Genomic DNA, 19,655 nt, shown 5'->3' on the forward strand with positions numbered 1-19,655 from the left:
GACTCTGCATTATTGTGAGTTTTTAGCCTTTTTTTAAAGCTGTCCAGAGAAGGAGCCTCTGGTACTGATTGTGGAAGTGAGTTCCATAGAGTAGGGGCTGCATAGGAAAAGGCCCGAGCACCAAATGTTAAGTGTATCCTGGGAATAACCAGCTTCATCTTCTTGGCAGAGCAGAGGGTGCGTGGAGGGGCATAAAGTTCCAATAGATCCGCTATGTATTTGGGTCCCATGTGGTGTAGAGCCTTGAATGTCAGCAGGCAGATCTTAAAATTGATTCTCCATTTTACTGGCAACCAGTGAAGAGTTTGCAGTACTGATGTGATGTGTGAGCTGCGGGGGGCATTGACTAGGAGTCTGGCTGCAGCATTCTGTACTAGCTGTAAGGGGCGCAGAACCTTATCTGTAGATCCAGTGAACAGGGCGTTGCAATAGTCTAGGCGGGAGGATACAAATGCATGAACCAGGGCAGGTAGGTCTTCAGCTGGGATAAGGTGTTTGATTTTCGCTATATTTCTTAGATGGAAGAAGGAAGACTTGACGACAGCTGATACCTGCTGTCTGAGTTTTAGATTTCCATCCAGGATCACTCCAAGGTTTCGCACAGAGTCTTTATACTGTACAGTTTCTCCCCCAATTGCTATTTTGAGGTGGTGAGCGTTTTGAACTTTATCCATCATGTGTGGACCACCTACCACCAACCCCTCTGTTTTGTCAGAGTTCAGCCTCAGCCAGCTGGTGTTCATCCAATTTTGTAAATCCACTAGACACGCATTTATGGATGCTGATGGGTCTTGGGTGCCAGGCTTGAAGGACAGATACAGTTGTGTGTCATCTGCATAACAATGGTATCCTAGGCCATAGTTCTGGATTATTTTGCCCAGTGGGAGCATGTAGACTGCAAAGAGTAATGGTGATAGTACAGAACCCTGTGGAACTCCATAGGCAAGTGGCACTGGATTAGAGTAGTGTGTGCCCAGACATACTTGCTGTGTCCTGCCAGATAGGAAGGTCTGAAACCAGCTAAGAACAGTACCCCTTAGGCCACAGTAATTCTTCAGTCGCTGGATTAATATTTCATGATCCACAGTATCAAATGCTGCAGACAAGTCAAGAAGAATCAGAACTGAGCAATCAGCCTTGTCCCTTGCAGTAAGTAATTCATTCATTCATTACTCGGACTAATGCCGTTTCAGTGCTGTGCCTTTTCCTGAATCCTGTCTGAAAAGTATCAAAGATGTTGTTATCTGTAAGCCTGGCTTCTAGCTGGTTGGCGACTGCTTTCTCGATAACTTTTGATAGGAATGGTAAGTTCGCCACAGGTCTGTAGTTGGTCACAGAATCGGGATCTAGTGATGGTTTCTTCAAGAGGGGTTTTATGATTGCTTTCTTTAGTTCTTCTGGAAAAAGTCCACTTTACAAGGAGCACTGAGTGATTTTTTGAAGTGCTGGCCTGATCAGCTCTGGGCACTGCATTAAGGATCCAGTTGGGCCAGGATCCAGGTCGCAGCTAGTGGGGCGGAGACTTTGAATGAGAATTTGAAAATCTTCATGTTCAGTGTCAAAGACTTGCCATGGTGGTACGGTAGTAGGCATATGCAAAGTCCAGTGGTCAATAGATGTTGTTGGTGTAAAGCTGGCACGGATGGTAGACACCTTGTTTGTGAAGAAGGCAGAGAATTCTTCACACCTTTCCCTGGAGAATGTGGTTGGGGCTGTTAGGCAGGAAGGATTGCAGAGTGATTCCACTGTGTGGAAGAGTTGAGCAGCTCTGTTGTTGGCTGTAGATATTTTGTGCGAGATAAAGTCTGATTTTTTCTTGGTTATTGCTTGTTGGTATTGTCTGAGGTTTTGAACTAGGCTAGATTTGTGCTCCTCAGACCCTGATTTATGCCACTGTCTTTCTAGTCTGCGCCCTTTCCTTTTTAGATCCATGATGGTTTTGTCAAACCAATTAGCTTTCTGCTTTTTGGTTGCTGATTTGGTGCGCCATGGGGCAATACTGTCAAGTGTTTCATATACCGTGTTGTTGTACTGGGTTACTAGAGTGTTGGGGTCCATTTGACTGTGGAGCAGATTTGTAAAATCCAGGTTGGCAGTTATCCTCTCCGGTGTTAATTTATTCAGGGGACGGATTTTGATTGTTTCTTTAGGGTGCTGCTTGATGGGGTGATGTTCAATAGTAAACTGTATTATGTGATGGTCTGACCACACCACTGGGGTTACTGTTATGTTACTAATGTCCATTCCAAGGTGGAACAGTAAGTCTAGCGTATGCCCTCCTCTATGGGTAGCAGATTTTACAACTTGTGTGAAGCCTAGTCCACCCATGAGATTTATTAGTTCATTTGCATCTTGTGATTGAGTGTTATCAGCCCAGACGTTGAAGTCACCAAGGATGATCCATCTCGGATACGACAGAGTCAGCATGGCCAGAAGTTCCGAGAATTCCTGTAGGAATGGGTCAGCATCTCCGGGGGGACGATAAACCACTAAAATTTTGAAGCCTTTACCAGCTGAGATCTGGGCACCTATACATTCAAAGAACTTTGTTGAGCCAACATTCAGGGCTCTGAGCTGCAGAGTTGTTTTGCCACAAATTGCTACACCCCCTCCTCTGCGGTCTCGTCTTTCCTCACTTAGGACTGAGCAATTGTATGTGATGGTTGCTTCCAATGTGGAACCCTCATTGGCATCAATCCAGGTTTCAGTGATGCATGAAAAATCGCATGTCTGAATAAGGTCCGCAATAATGGCTGTCTTATTGTTTATAGAGCGGGCATTGCAGAGCAATGCGGTGACTGAATGGGGCTTAGCAAAGGTGACTGGGTTCACTGCCAGGGTGTTACTGCATCTCTGACTAGGGACATGGCAACCACTGCTACTTTCAGCCTCGGATTTCCAGTAAACATCACTGGAGATCGCTGGAAAGTTCTTTTCCTTGAATGGGCCTGGGTCCCTGAAGTTGGACTGAGTCTGAGTGTGGCACTTTTTATGGGCCTGGCCACCTTTTTTACCTCTGTGCGTTTTATTTAAAATCCCTAGAGATTCCAGCAAATTAGCTTGTTTTTTTCCCAATGTGAGATGCAGCTGTCGATGGCCTGAGAGATAGTAAGAAGCTGACCGGAACCCCTGCAGAGTCCTGAAGGAACCCTGGGGTTCCAGGGAACCCTGGTTGAGAAAGTCTGGTATAGATTAACATTGCACTTTGGGAAGGAAAGGGTTAAGTAAGCTCTTCCTTGATTGTTGTTTTTTATCAGTAGGTGGTGGACAAAAGCAAATGCTGGCCTTGGGAATCTGCTAGAAGAGGTGTGAAATTTCCATTGAAGTGCAGAAACATGGGGCCTACTAAGGTTCACTTAGAAAGGCAATAGAGTCAATATAATTTCAGCCTCTGAATGCATTTGAAGTATTTGTACAGTCTGCAAAAAACGGGTTGCCAGCTGAAAGATATTACTGCTGTTTGAGGAAGGAGGATGAATTCCCTTACCTTGGGAAGAGGACTTGGGAATCTGCTTGCTGTGTTGGATGGACATGCTTTTTGATGTGTTGGTTTGTTTAAAGCTGTAAACCTCATGAGTATCCTGGTGGAGAAATCCTATTCCATTGTAAGCCCTGCCAAAGCAGAGATATGCATTTTGGGGCCACAATTCACCCCAACACCCCCATGTTTGATATCACTGTTTTTGATAAATCCTGACAGACCCAAAAATGTTATTAGATTTGTCCTAACATATAAGGTTTTGGAGATAGAGCACATTCCATAGTTTAAATATATTTTCTGTCTCAATGAGAAGGGGATGGCTCATCTCAGGCTCCAAGGGGTGTGTGATCCCCGCCCTCACTCCTCCTTACTAAATGAGGAGTATAACCATGGAAGAGCTCAGGAGCTCAGCGTCCTGTACTCTTAACCAACTTGGCGTTATGATTCTTTTTGGATTGTAGGGTCTAAAAGCAGTTCAGTTCTTTTGCACCCTTTCAGACCCTAAAACCTGGAAAAAATCATGCTGCCAGGGAGATCTGCAGCAGTTCTTCAATCACTCACCTCCCTGGCTCCAGTGCTGCAGTTTTCCCTCCATCCTCCGGGTGGCGCTGCAACTCTAAAGTGAAATTGATCTCACCAGCAGGAAGCAGAGCCCCGGAGGAGAGGAAGAAGAATGGCGGCCAACGTCGGGATCCCCGGGAGGTATGTAGAAACTCTGCACAAAACCTCCAGCGGCTACCCTGAGCAGAGGTCAGGATTACCGCTCTTAGCTGCGGTTTTCCACCTCGACCCTAGCTCGGGATTACCGCCAAAAAGGTTAATCTGATGTCAAATTACCATCATTCGACGGCCAGCTGGACACTGGCAAATCACTTTGGATTACTTCTCACAACCGCCTCTGGCCGCATGGCCCACATTCTTTTTCCTTTTTATCTCTACCATTTTCTATCAACCCAATCTGTTCTGACTGACAGGTATATTTACCTGTTGGTTGTAAAGTATATTTGTGTGTATAGTTTTAGAGTAAGACTAACGGTTGAATCGTTCAGTCTTGTGCCTGTTCTGGTAATCTGATTGTTGCTACAAAGAACCTGCCCTCTGAAGAGTCAGTTTTCTTCCCTCTAGGAATAGCTAGTACCTGATTTCCAGTGCAAAATCGATAATTTTATTTTACCAATTGTACATACAATTGAGATTGAATCATACATGGACCCAGTAACCCTTCTTTAATGTCACGTTGCTCACAGTCTTCAAACCTTCAGAAGTGACTATTCCCCGAATGGTGACTGGAGCAGATCGGACTTGATTGGGCTGGCTGCCATATTATGATAGCGTTGGGTTTCCTTCATCCCGTTATAATCTTTGAGGATGGTGGTAGAAAGTACTTTGATTTTCAAGCAAAATCGATTACTTTGAACAAATTGTGCAAATTTGATGATTTCAACCGAACTATGCAAAGTCGATCATTTTCATTTTCAATTGCACAGACAGTTTACTGTGCACACAGTGGACTTGTCTCCAGAAGTCTTTAGTGCATGAGACGTGCATGGCAACTGTGGCCTAGTAATATGGGATTGTTGTGTGGTTGTCACATTACATTGTCGGCAGCGATGCGACCAATCTTTAACGTCAGTCTGCTCACCATATTTCAAGTCATCGGAGGCGACCATTCCCTGAATGGTAATGGAAGCAGATTAGATGGAATTGGCGCGCTTTGTCACATTATCATCTGTGATCCAGCAACCGGTCTTTTTAACGTCAGTTAGACGGGACCCCGGTGCTGAGTTGTCACACCCGCTTTTTCAGGTAAATCCATTTCCTGAGGTCTGTGCTACCCAGCTACCTAGCAGGCAGGGCATGTCACTAGCATTTGGGCATGATTTTCCAGCGTGCCTGCAGATGTCAAGGGAATCCTCTATACAAAGTTGTATATGTGCAAAGCTGACCAATACTATGACAAACGTTTATTTTGGTCGCCCAAAGTAGAATGCATGTATGAGCTGTGCCCAACACCAAAATTGGTAGTAATCTACTTAGGACTTTTTGCTTGCTAACCGGTCCAAAACTCACCACACAAATAGCAGATATGCCATTATATTCATTCAACTGGAATGAAATTGGTGATGTTGTATTGACACCCCACCAACTCTTCCCCCAGGTACAAACAATAAAAGTTTGGTCATTTTACCATTTATTGATTGAAAGCACAGCAGTAAAGGAGCTCAGTGAGCAGTAAAGGAGGTCAGCAACTGCATAGCTTTGTCCAGCATTAAGCGGTACATTGCTGGCAGGTGTTTAAGTTTTATTAAATCTTTATACCCTTTCTTCTTAAATCTGATTGAGATTGAGTAGTCCAAGGTAGTAGATTGCTTGTTAAACCTCAATTGATATCTGAACACTTGCTGAATTGGGCCACTATCAATCCATGTATGGCTAGCTGAAAGAGGAGAGACCTTTCAGGAGTGTACATCAGGAATTAGGTTCTTTTATAAATATTCTGACTTTCCATTTTAGCTTAAACCAGTGTTTCTCAAACCTGTCCTTGTGACTCCCCAACGGTGCATATTTTGCAGGCAACCTCAACTATGCACAGGTGGGGTAATTAGTGTCTCAGCTAGGTGGATTCTATGTAGCTAAGACACTAATTACCTTATCATTGCATAGGTGAGGTTGCCTGCAAAACATGCACTGCTGGGGAGTCACGAGGACAGGTTTGAAAAACACTGGCTTAGACAAATGGTCATAATTGTACCGAACCGAAATATGAGGACCTCTTTTATAGGAGATACAAGTTTTACAAAGTGACAGCTTTTCTGTAACAAAAGACATGTTTCAAAGAATCACTTTAAAGCCCAATTTTGTGGTGTTCACACATCTGGCCTGTAGATGGCACTGTGTTACTTGCATTTCTATAAAATGATCTGTACTGCTGTGGGTTGTTGGTTCCTGCTTATGCATGCTGGACAGGGCTGCTCAAATCCGGAACCTGGAAATACCCGGATAGTAGCTATCCGGATATCTCCCAGTAAACCTGTGCGGGGGGGGGGGGGGGTCAATCTTACCTGTCTGACGTCTTCTCCGTCTGTCCCTCGGCGCCTCCCATGATGCGCTCCATGCGCGTCACGTGACTCCAAACATTTTCTCCTTCAACCCGGAAGGAGGAAGTGTTTGTAGTCACGTGACCGGCGAGTGGACCACATCGTGGGAGGCACCGAGGGATGGACGGAGAAGACGTCAGACAGGTAAGATTGACCCCCCCCCCCCCCCCCCCCCACCCGTACAGGTTTACTGGGAGATATCCGGATAGCTACTATCCGGGTATCTCCCGGGTCGGATTTGAGCAGCACTAATGCTGGAGACACGGAGGAAAGTCCTGCTTTATGTACAGAGCTGCTGAAGTTAAATAAGCCTAGTTCCAGTTATTCTGCATCTATCATTACTGAACTGAACAAATAGGTGACAAGGGTAAAGTCCAACAACTTTTTTTACTTAAATTAAAGGGTTAAAGCTTGTGACAGGTTGTTTGGGCTCTCAGTGTTCCTGTTGGCTGAAATTCTGCTCACTCCCTGTCTTCAGTATTGGGTGTAACATGAACCCATGGTTTCACCAGGAAATTAAATGAGGAATGGCAAAAAAAAAAATCCTGATAGAGGTTTTATTGCTTTCCCACTCTACAACAGAAGTTTTTTTATTATTATTATTATTATCATTATTCTTATTGCTGTTGTTTCTGTCTAGGTCTAAACACTCAATGTGGAAAATTCTTCCAAGGGGAACCTAACAGCAAAAATCCTTTTCACCTACTTAACACTAAAAATAAATAAATAAATAAATAAATAAATACATTTAAATGAAGCCGTGTTTTAGGCCCTGTTCACAGGGGTCAGTTGCGTAGCAGAATAATTCTGCATGTCGTCAACTCACTGCCCATACAATTCTATGGGCCTGTTCACAGCGCTGTGTTGAAATGGATCACATTATTCTAACTCACTGCATGCAGGCTTTGTATTAACGTCTATGTCCAGCCTCCATTGCAGTTTACACTCATTTTAACACATTATAACGTGTTGTGCAACTGACCACTGTCAACCTGGCCTTAAAGAGAAGCTTAAGTGAAAGTAAACTTATGATATCATCATGGGCGTAACAATAGGGGCTGGAGGGGTCACAACATGAGGGGAAAGCCATGGCCACACTCGGCGAGGAGGGGGGACGGTCCCCCCCCCCCTCACCTCTGCGCTCCCCTCCAGCTTCAAGAACTGTTTGCAGGCAGCGTCAGATCCATATACCTTCCATGTGTTCCAGCGCTGATGCTTCTCTCTCTCTAGCCTGTGACGCGACTTCCTGTATAAACAGGAAGTAGCGTCAGACACTAGAGAGAGAAGCATCCGCAATGGAACGCACAGAAGGTATGTGGATCTGCTGCTGCCCGCACACCGTTATTGAAACAGGAGGGGAGCGCAGAGGGGAGAGCCCGAGGTGAGGGAGGGGGGGACCGTACCTCCTCCCCACCGAGTGTGGCCATAGCTTTCCCGTCATGCTGTGACCCCTCCAGCCCGCCAAAACGGCCCTGAGTGGGCCCCGGAAGGGGGGGGGGTATCAGAATTTCTGCAGGGGCTCTTAGTTACGCCCCTGGATATCATGATTTGTATGTGTAGTACAGCTAAGAAATAGAACATTAGTAGCACAGATATGAGTCTAATATTGTTTCCAGTACAGGAAGAGTTAAGAAACTTCAGTTATTATCTATGCAAAAGAACCTCTCTGAACCATACTTGGCTGCTGTTTTCTGGAGCACTTATACATCAAATAAACAGTCAGAGACAAATGTAGATAAGATTTTTACTGCAGGGAAGTTGAATGGGTCATTAGCTCTGTTTGTTTTATAGTTTAAAATACAGAGTGTGGCTTGTAATTGCAAATATGACAGAATGATGCAATGTTATAAAAATAAAGCTATATATCTACAAATTAAAACATGAGACTATTTTCTTTGCTACTAATGTTCTATTAATTATCAGTACTACACATACAAATCATTACATCATAATTTTTTTTTCCTTTCAGTGTCACTTTAACCTGTATGTAAGATTGTTCTTAGTCAACCACAATCCACAGCATGATGTTGTATATGTATTCCATAACAGCTTCAGTGACTTTGGTATGTGTGTGTTTCCGCTATCATATTTCACTACGTATCTTATATTTATTTTACTGCAGGATAAGGCTAAAAATAAATCGGTATTCACTGGTTTATACCATTTTGTCTGCGAGTAGAGCAGACAAAATAACATGTCACCCTTTAAACAGAATTGTTATTGATTATCTGTAATCTGGCTGGCGGTAAAGCATTTCCTCTGCACAGAGGCATTCTTACTTTGGTGTATGTGTGTGTTTTTCTAAATACTTGGCTGAGGTATTTCCCTTCTGCCATTGCCGCCCACCCCGCATTGTAGATTCATTATTGCTGAAGGAATTCTGTGGGTGAACCTCAGACTCAATATCTGCGCTGTGACTGCACTGCTAACTTGGAATGAAGTCATTGTTAGAGCTAAGCCCCTGGAAGGTGCCATTTTCCCCTCACAACATTCGTTTTGAAGCTCTGGTGGCACCCTTTTGTGGTGGAAATGGTCGTGTATTTCTGCTTTATGGCAACAGGCCGCAGGAAGCGTGGCAGCGGTCCAAGCTTCTCTCTGATGCTGCTAGTTTTCTAATCAGTGTTGAATAAACAGAGTGCTGATTGAATGTAATGGCTGCTTTAATCATAGACTTGGGTGCTGACACCAGATTACAGTGTTTATAATTTACAGCTAATCCTTGGTGGAAAACAAAACCAGTTGAAATCAAAGAGCTGATTAGTTGGCCTGCAGTGTCCATTTAGTTCCAGTGCAAACTGCAAGTTGTGCCCTGTCTGATGTTTCTTGACTGAGCAATTAACTGTCACACGCGGTGACAACGTATTCAATGGTGTGGATATGGGAAATAGACGGGCAGGTCTGTGCAGGCTGACACTTCTCAGAGAAACGATTAGTGGCACCGATATGAATAATTACAAGATGGTCCAGCTTTACTGCTGAGATCCTATTAACACATTACAATTACAGGGATGAGCGAACTGATTCAGAATTGGGATTAGCGTAAACTTTGCTGATTGGCACAATCCAGACTGATCTCCTGGTCAGATGAAGCTTGTCATGAATTTGCTTTAGTTTGGTTCATTTAATCAAAGCTTCATCACTTCAGTGTGGTATTGCCAATATTTATATTGTAAGAACAAAAGCAGGGGTTCTGTTTTGAAAGTTTCTGCACAAATGCATAGTTTCCTATAAAGACTACCTAATGATGTGTGTACAAGCCTTTATTTGCCTCATATTTGTCAGCTGAGGAGAAAACCGAGAAAAGAAAATTCAACAACTATGCAGTTAGACGACTAGAGGATGAATTCAGGTGCAAGTTAAGGGTAATCTGAAGTGAAAATAAACTTATGATATAGTGAACTGTAATACAGCTAAGAAATAGAACGTTAGTAGCAAAGTTGTGAGTCTGTTTCCGGCTCAGGAAAAGTTAATTAACTTCACTTGTTATCTATGCAAAAGAGCTTCTCTGAGCTCTCTGACCAAATTGGTCGCCTACAGTGGTATTTTCTGAGGCAGTACATCAAAGAAACAGTTAAAGACAACTTCAGATAAGATTTTACGGCAGGAAAGTTCAAAGGATCATTAGCTCCGTGCTGTTTCCTATTTTAAAATACAGTGTGTAGTTTGTAAACTTAAAATATTACAGAATGATGAAATGTTATATTGTTATTGATGCTATATTGTATATGTTATATTGTATATTGATGCAATGTTAAAGAGAACCCAAGGTGTGTTTAAAGAATGTTATCTGCATACAGAGGCTGGATCTGCCTATACAGCCCAGCCTCTGTTGCTATCCCAAACCCCACTAAGGTCCCCCTGCACTCTGCAATCCCTCATAAATCACAGCCATGCTGTGAGGCTGTGTTTACATCTGTAGTGTCAGTCTCAGCTGCTCCCCCGCCTCCTGCATAGCTCCGGTCCCTGCCCCCGTCCCTTCCCTCCAATCAGCAGGGAGGGAAGGGATGCAGGCGGGGACTGGAGTTCTGCAGGAGGCGGGGAGAGCAGCAGACTGACACTATAGAGATAAACACAGCCAGCTCTGACAAGCTGTTTGTCAGCAGCGTGGCTGTGATTTATGAGGGATTGCAGAGTGCAGGGGGAACTTAGGGGGGTTTGGGATAGCAACAGAGGCTGGGCTGTATAGGCAGATCCAGCCTCTGTATGCAGATAATATTCTTCAAACCCACCTCGGGTTCTCTTTAAACTGAAAATAAAAACATGAGGCTGCATTCACAGTGGGACATTGTGTTGTAAGACTTTATAACGCAGCTTACCGCACTGAAATGCTAATCCTATGGGACGTTCACATTGCGACGTTAGCGTTGCATTGCAACGTCTAACATTATGGTAACTCACTGCTTGCAGTGCGTTATCTCTAAACTCACACGTTACCAGGTACAGGAAAGCATTCTTTTCATTTCCTGTATACTTTACTGTACCTACTGTATGTGACGGTAACGCATCGTCAATCTGCATTACCAACTTTTTGTGGTGCTTTGTAATGCTGCGTTGTGACTTTAAAGTCACATTACAACGCATGTCCCACTGTGAACATAGCCTGAGACTATTTTCTTTGCTACTAATGTTATATTCATAATTTGTAATACACATACAATTCATTATATCATAAGGCTTTTTTGGTTCAGCGTCACTTTAAAGGGAACCTGAAGCGAGAAATATAGCTGCCATATTTATTTCCTTGTAAACAAAACCAGCTGCCTGGCTGTCCTGCTTATCCCTGGCTGCAGCAGTGTCTGAATCAAACACCTGAAACATGCATGCAGCTAATCTTGTCAGAAACATCTGATCTGCATGCTTGTTCAGTGCACTACTGCAGCCAAACAGACCAGCAGGGCTGCCGGGCAACTGCTATTGTTTCAAAAAAAATAAATATTGCAGCCTCCATATCCCTCTCACTTCAGTTGTCCTTTAAAGCAGCCCTGTAAATTACACTGCCAAGAACAAGTCATACAAGTCAGCACCAGGATCCTCATGGCCAAGTGCCATAGCTATGGAACCATGGGCCCCAGTGCAAATACACGGGACCCTAACCCAGCACTGTATGTATAATATTTACATGATAAAGGCCACCTTTCCAAGGACAGCCACCGCGTCAGGGAGGTGTAAGTGGAGCAAAAGGAATGGGTTTGTTTAATTACCACTATCAAAAGCACATACAGAGGTGACCAGCACTAGTAAGGACCTAAAGTAGTAACTGAAGGAGGGCCCCATGTGGACCCCTCAGGTCCAGGGGCACTGATGCCGTCACAACTTCTGCACTTTGTATTGCCACACCACTGTGATCACCTTGGTGGGAAGTGCTTATCCAGGTAAGTGCTAAGGCCTTAAAGTGCCCAAACATCTAGAGGTGTAGGGGGAGATCTCTCTCTGATCACATCTGTTTGAGGAGAGATCCGTTTCCTGCCCATTCACTGCAAGCTGTATCTCACTGAAATGTATCAGGAATAGGCCTAGCGACACCAACTCCCATGCCTGAGTGGCCGTCCCCTAAAGGAGTAGCTGAATAAAGGACATTGGAAGCATGGGGTATCTGCTTGATGAGGTTTCATCTACATGAACAGCTGGAACAGTTTTCCCTTTATCACCTGTCACCGGTTGCTGAACGTTCATGGGCTTCTGTAGGTACTTGTTTGTAGGCCAGATGACACCTGCTACAGTTGTAAACTGCACAGTCAGGGCTCTTTCACACTAGGAGCTGATCCGGGCATTTTTACTCTTAGGATGCGTTTAGAAAGATAACATGAAAGTCTATTTAACTGTCATGTTACCTTTCACATTAGACAAAGCGTTCCAGAGCGGTACATTATAACCTATCTGGGAGCTTTTAATTGTCCAGCTGCCGTGTTTTCCCATCGGGTGTATTAGAACTAGCGGTGCTGACCTTCAGCGAACTGCAACTTCCCGATGTCACACCATAGGTCATACCACATGCACGACATCGGGTTCATGCACGCGTTATCTAATGTGAAAAAGCACATAGTGACTGCCATGAACCTATTTACTTCAAGCAGACACCCACACTGGTTTCCACTGTGGGGACTGCAGCCTCTGTGTAGCAGTGGCTGAACTGAATGGGAAATGTGCGGCCGGCAGCTAACTGAGGAGACAAATGCCAAAGAATACCTGAAGAATATGGATGGTGCCATTGCAGGCTTACTCTAACAACGCTGCCTGCCTGGCTTCTGTGATGATCCTCTGCCTCTGATAAATTCAGTTACCAATCCAGTGCAAGAATGCAGATTACTCGGTCTCAGATAGCTGCATGCTTGTGTGTAATAGAGTGGGGCCGAACCTCCGATTTTCGGTTCGCGAACCGGGTTCGCGAACTTCCGCGGAAGGTTCGGTTCGTGTAAACGTTCGCGAACCGCAATAGACTTCAATGGGGATGCGACCTTTGAAAAAAAAAAAAAATTATGCTGGCCACAAAAGTGATGGAAAAGATGTTTCAAGGGGTCTAACACCTGGACCCCCAGGTGGAGGAGTGGGATACATGCCAAAAGTCCCCGGGAAAAATCTGTATTTGACGCAAAGCAGCGTTTTAAGGGCAGAAATCACATTGAATGCTAAATGACAGGCCTAAAGTGCTTTAAAACATCTTGCATGTGTATACATCAATCAGGTAGTGTAATTAAGGTACTGCTTCACACTGACACACCAAACTCACTGTGTAACGCACCGCAAACAGCTGTTTGTGTAGTGACGGCCGTGCTGGACTGGTGCGCACCATGGCGAGAGTGCAGGTTTTGGTGGCTTTACAGCCCATATGGTCGCCTGGCTGATGTAGCTGAATGACAGAACAGTGACTGTCCAGCTGATCAAATTTGGTCTGACCACAATGAGTCAACGACCTTATTATCGTGGGTGTGCCCCCCGAGACACTCATCTAGGCGCCGGTCATTGCTTCATTGTGATACGCAAGCCCCTTCACCACGGCAAGGTAATGATCACGAAGGGGAATGGGCGCATGTACATGCCTTTTCTTTTGTTGTTGCAGCTGCCCGCAGTGCAGCCAGAAAAATTAGGCAGTCATGTACACGCACCAGAAAAATTATTACAGCGGCCGCTGCTAGCAGCGGCCTAAAAAATTCAGCAATCCGCCTGGAGTCCCGGGACCCTGTTGGTGGTGGTGGAGAAGGTAGTCAAGCGGCCTGCAGGCAGACATGCTGTGTGGAGGGACTGAGAGCGACTTAGTCTTCTTGGGGCAGGCCAGGCAGCCAGTCACACGGCGTGCAGGCAGAGATGCTGGTGGGTTCACAGAACAGGTATGCAGTGGCGGGTTCACTGAACAGTACAGGTATGCAGTGGCGGGTTCACTGAACAGAACAGGTATACAGTGGCAGGTTCACTGAACAGAACAGGTATACAGTGGCGGGTTCACTGAACACAACAGGTATGCAGTGGCGGGGTAACTGAACAGGTATACAGTGGCGGGTTCACTGAACAGAACAGGTATGCAGTGGCGGGTTCACTGAACAGAACAGGTATGCAGTGGTGGGTTCACAGAACAGGTATGCAGTGGCAGGTTCACAGAACAGGTATACAGTGGCGGGTTCACTAAACAGAACAGGTATACAGTGGCAGGTTCACTGAACAGAACAGGTATACAGTGGCGGGTTCACTGAACACAACAGGTATGCAGTGGCGGGTTCACTGAACAGAACAGGTATGCAGTGGTGGGTTCACTGAACAGGAATACAGTGGCGGGTTCACTGAACAGAACAGGTATGCAATGGCGGGTTCACTGAACAGAACAGGTATGCAGTGGCGGATTCACTGAACAGAACAGGTATGCAGTGGCGGGTTCACTGAACAGAACAGGTATGCAGTGGTGGGTTCACTGAACAGGAATACAGTGGTGGGTTCACTGAACAGAACAGGTATGCAGTGGCGGGTCCACTGAACAGAACAAGTATACAGTGGCAGGTTCACTGAACAGAACAGGTATACAGTGGCGGGTTCACTGAACAGAACAGGTAAGCAGTGGCGGGTTCACTGAACAGTACAGGTATGCAGTGGTGGGTTCACTGAACAGGTATGCAGTGGTGGGTTCACTGAACAGGTATGCAGTGGTGGGTTCACTGAACAGGTATGCAGTGGTGGGTTCACAGAACAAGTATGCAGTGGCAGGTTCACTGAACAGGTATGCAGTGGTGGGTTCACTGAACAGGTATGCAGTGGTGGGTTCACTGAACAGGGATGCAGTGGTGGGTTCACAGTACAGGTATGCAGTGGTGGGTTCACAGAACAGGTATGCAGTGGCAGGTTCACTGAACAGAACAGGTATGCAGTGGTGGGTTCACTGAACAGGTATGCAGGTATCCAGTGGGCTCACTGAACAGAACAGGTATAGTGGGCTCACTGAACAGAACAGGTATGCAGCCAGGAACAAGCTAAGCCTAACTAATCTTTCCCTATGAGAGACAGCCTGCAGCAGCTCGCCCTACTCTCACTAACGCAGGCACACGAGTGAGCTTAATGGCCGCCGCTGCCTGCCTTTTATTAGGGGGGGAGTGGCTCCAGGGGCTAGTGTAGCCTAATTGGCTTCACTGGGCCTGCTGACTGTGATGTAGAGCAGTGTTTCTCAACATTTTATTAGTATGTACCCCTTTTAAAATCCTGTACTCACAAAGTACCCCCTAGCATAGTAAACATTGTCACAAGTACCCCTTGACAAATATAAATGTAATCATAGTACATGATAATTGGTTCTAAACAATTTCCAAACATTTACAATTGCTTTTAATTAGCTAAAACACTAATTTTGTGTTGTTTAAATAAGATTTATCATTGTCTAAAACTCTAAATTTGTTATGCTTGGTTCAGTATATCAAGCCTGAGTACCCCCTAAAACCATCAGACGTACCCCCTGGGGTACGCGTACCACATGTTGAGAACCTAGGATGTAGAGGGTCAAAGTTGACCCTCATGGTCTTGGTGCATTATGGGGCGAACCGAACTTCCGCAAAACTTCGCCTGCGGGACGCGAACGCAAACCACTGAAGTTCGCATGGAACCGTTCGCAGGCGAACCGTTCGGCCCAACTCTAGTGTTGAACTAAGCCAAGACTGAAGATCCTCTCAGCGGCCAGCAAATGTATCTTTACATTCAGTATGGCTCTTTCTCCATGCTCTCTTTAATACATCCTTACTCTAGTCACAGAGATGGGGAGTGCCCCCTGCTAGTCACAGAGATGGGGAGTGCCCCCTGCTAGTCACAGAGATGGGGAGTGCCCCCTGCAGTGCGCTATGCTAAAATCCAGTAGCCTGTCATTACATGTATTTATTTGCATTAGCAAACCACTCTCTGCTGGGTAGGGGTTGAAGTCAGGCATGTTGTGTCTACATGAAAGGAGTGCTCTATTGGTGTTGGAAAGAACTCAAACATTTGTTTGTAGACACTGTTTGAGTCACAGTCACTATACCTTCACTAAGAATGCTCAACCACTATTTACTGTATCTCCTCACATTCCACTTCCTTGAGCTGCAACCTTGCCCTGGTCCTTGCTGGCCTATGCCTGACCCTCCACAGTCAACCCTGCTTTGTCATGCTGTTTCCCCAAGTCACTCAGCTCCAAGGGTTCTCATCTCCTCTATGCTCAGTTGAGAGCTGGCAAACATCTGACACTTACCAGACCACTTACAGCAGTACACTCAAATACATGATGCTGTAGATGAGAGGGGATGGAAGGCTGCAGCTTGCATGCAAAGGCGTGACAGGACAATGGATAAAGTGGTGGGCTATACTGCAACAGGACCTGGAGGAGGGAGCATGTAGGAGAAGCAGACAGAGCAAGTCTAGGTAGGCAAAATTGTCTGCCTGTCCCATCACCACTTGGCACAATGCTACCTACGTAGGGGCCTCTATAGGTTATTTTAGAGGACATGCTGCCTATATCGTATCGGGGGTCATGATGCTTATGTTATATTGGAGGACATGCTATATATGTTATTATTATTAAAGAGGAACTTCAGCCTAAACAAACATACTGTCATTAAGTTACATTAGTTATGTTAATTAAAATAGATAGGTAATATAATCTCTTACCCACCCTGTTTTGAAAGAACAGGCAAATGTTTGATTTCATGAGGGCAGCCATCTTTTTGGTTGAAAGGAGGTGACAGGGAGCATGAGACACAGTTCCAACTGTCCTGTGTGCTGATCACCCCTCCCAGTTGCTAGGCAATGCATCATGGAAATAAGCCCGGGCAGTTTACTTTGATGGGTGGAGCTTGGCTAAAAATGCAGCTAAACATGATGCTTTGGTAAGAAAAACAAAGTTCTGATGCTGTGAAACACCAAGCCTTTTCAGTTCTGCTGAGTAGATTTTTAGTCCGGAGGTTCACTTTAAGGGAACATGTCTATATATTGTTTAGGGGACATGACTAATTATGTTATTGGGGGGGACAAGTATACGCCAGCCTGTTCATATGATTGTTACTGTAAGACTAACATAGTTCCACTCCTAATTTCTCCTGCCCATGTCCCATGTCAATGCAGTCAACTCCCTCGTCCCTTTGGCCATGCACCCAATTTTTAGTTTTCTAAAGCTTGCAGGCACAGATTTCAAAATTCAAGGCTAAGAGAAGGATGCACTTTCCTCAGTAGTGATAGTCCAAGCACTTTCCAGATCTTCGACCCCACTGTTTCTGCACAGCACCGTTTTCTTCTGGCTGCTTTCTCAGCCATGTAACAAACACATCCGGACTAGGCATATGCAAGTAAATTCTGCATATGCCCAGTAGAACAAAGAGCTTGTGCATGAGTGGCTTAGTTCTACTGGGCATGTGCAGACCTTATTTGCACATGCCCAGTCCAGATGTGGTCAGACATGGCGGCCATGAGAAACTGCTCGAAAAAAGGGTGGTAGGATGATCTTGGAAGCATCTGGGCTATGTATAGGCTATGGGATACAGTAGTATCTCTAATAACATTTCATTGAAAACAGTTGCCCTTAGAAAAGAAAGGCAACATCATTTATCTATGGCTAGTAAAAAGGCCCGCCCATTAAAACACGGGCGCTAGGTCACAGCCGCTACCCCCGCAATGCATGCACATACGCAACCCGCTTGCTCGTTCCCCACCACTGCTTGAAGTATATGCACACAGGGAGCTGCTTGCTTGCCAGTGGAAAAAGCTGTTATTTCCCACAATGCAATGAGACCCTCTGTGAACCACACACAACAAACTGTCAGATCCGGCCCTGTGTCCTAACTGCCCTGGCTGCGCACATGCTGAGTACAAAAAAGCCAGGGGCACACAACCATTCAGTTGATGGCGCAGGGACACTTGCATTTTATTGTATAGAAGGTTCCCTATATAATTAAAGGTACCCATAAAAGCATGGATTTTGCTATTGATTATGGCTGAAAATTGATCCAAAGTATCGATTGGAAAGTACAGAGTAGCTAGGTCAATGGCGGGTGGGGGGCAGTAGTGGTAGCTCCACAGCATTAAACAGTGTAACACTGCAGTTTGATTTTCAACAGATTACCTGCTGGAATCTATTGAAAATTGATGTGCTGTGTGTGTGGTAGGAATCGATTTCTTTCTGAATCAATTCCAATCAGAGAATGATTTTTGCCACATTGGGTTGCAAACTATAAGTTTATGATCAGTCAAACTCAAAACCCAAAAGGAGTGTGTGTGACTAACCCAGGAAGAAGTATTACTACCTTGCAATAATATTAATTAAAATATTTTAGGGATAAATGCTTGACTTCAAAGGAAATATATAACAAGAGGAATATGGAGGCTGCATGGTAAAAAAAAATATCAGTTACTGTGTTGTTCTTTTGGAATCTGCAGTTTAAAAACATAGTAAATGACATAGTAAATTGTACTTTGTACTGGTTGAACTCCATGGACGTATGTCTTTTTTCAACCAAAATAACTATGTAACTATGTAACATCATTCTGAAAAGACAATGCCACTAAAAGGAGGTCCTCTTTGTGCCACAAAAACAATACAGATTGTATATCACATTGTTACTGCCAAATCAATAGTAAGAGATGTAAAGCTTACCGTTTATAACAGTCCTCCTGCATATTTCCCAGAGAACTAATCCATATGCCCACACATCTGTCTGTTTGTACGATTCAAATGAGTCTGTACGTATGGTCTCATCCAGGACCTCGGGAGCCATGTAACGTTTGGTACCCACCCTTGGGTTATTACCAACATCAAGGTAATCCTCAGTCTGAGAGTGCATCACAGCAAGGCCTGTAAGTAAGGATGCAGGTTGTGTGACTTATTCATTAATACACAAGCATAGCACATCTGAGCGACTGTACCTTAAAGTGGATCTGAGATTAAAAACTAACTATGACAAGTAACTTGTCTATATATCTTATCTAAAGTTTAGATAGTTTACACAGCAAATCTAGCTGCAAACAGCTTCAACAGTTTCATGTTTATTTATTTCTGTGATACAACGAGGGCAGCCATGTTTTGTTTGTCACATTACACACAGGCAAGCTGCAACTGCATCTCCAGCCCTCAGCTCACTCCCCTCTCCTTCTCCCTCCTCCCCTCTGCCTCTGAAATCTCTGGCTACTAACCTCCTCCTTCTCCTGCCCAGACTGAGCTCCCATAAGCCCTTGCTACATGGAGTGCAAAGGCACTTTGAGCTTAGGGCAAGGCTTGTTTAGTTTATAGGGATTTAGAGTATTTAAAAAAAAATAAGTATTTGGCTTGAGGAATGCCCTATAAACTATATGTAAAGAACACAATTATGCAATGAGTAAAAGTTTATCTCGGATCCACTTTAAGACTTCACATACATATTTTCAACCACTAGAGGGCACATTTTCACATGGATCATATGTAACGTACTTCTTAAAGGATACCCGAACTGACATGTGACCTGATGAAATAGGCATGTGTATGTACAGTGCCTAGCACACAAACAACTATGCTGTGTTCCTTTTTTTCTTTCTCTGTCTGAAAGAGTTAAATATCAGGTATGTAAGTGGCTGACTCATTCCTGACTCAGACAGGAAGTGACTACAGTGTG

General features: G+C 44.7%; 1 protein-coding gene across 1 annotated transcript in view; it reads right to left on the bottom strand.

Moving 5' to 3' along the window:
• Nucleotides 1-19,655, bottom strand: part of ACVRL1 (activin A receptor like type 1) — a 118,690-nt gene that overhangs the window by 22,879 nt on the left and 76,156 nt on the right. The window contains exon 8 of the mRNA XM_068267725.1: nt 18,665-18,862. Coding sequence (XP_068123826.1) covers nt 18,665-18,862 — 198 coding nt within the window. The remainder of the gene's footprint in view (nt 1-18,664; nt 18,863-19,655) is intronic.

This window comes from Hyperolius riggenbachi, chromosome 2, assembly GCF_040937935.1.
Source record: "Hyperolius riggenbachi isolate aHypRig1 chromosome 2, aHypRig1.pri, whole genome shotgun sequence".
Lineage (NCBI taxonomy): Eukaryota > Metazoa > Chordata > Amphibia > Anura > Hyperoliidae > Hyperolius > Hyperolius riggenbachi.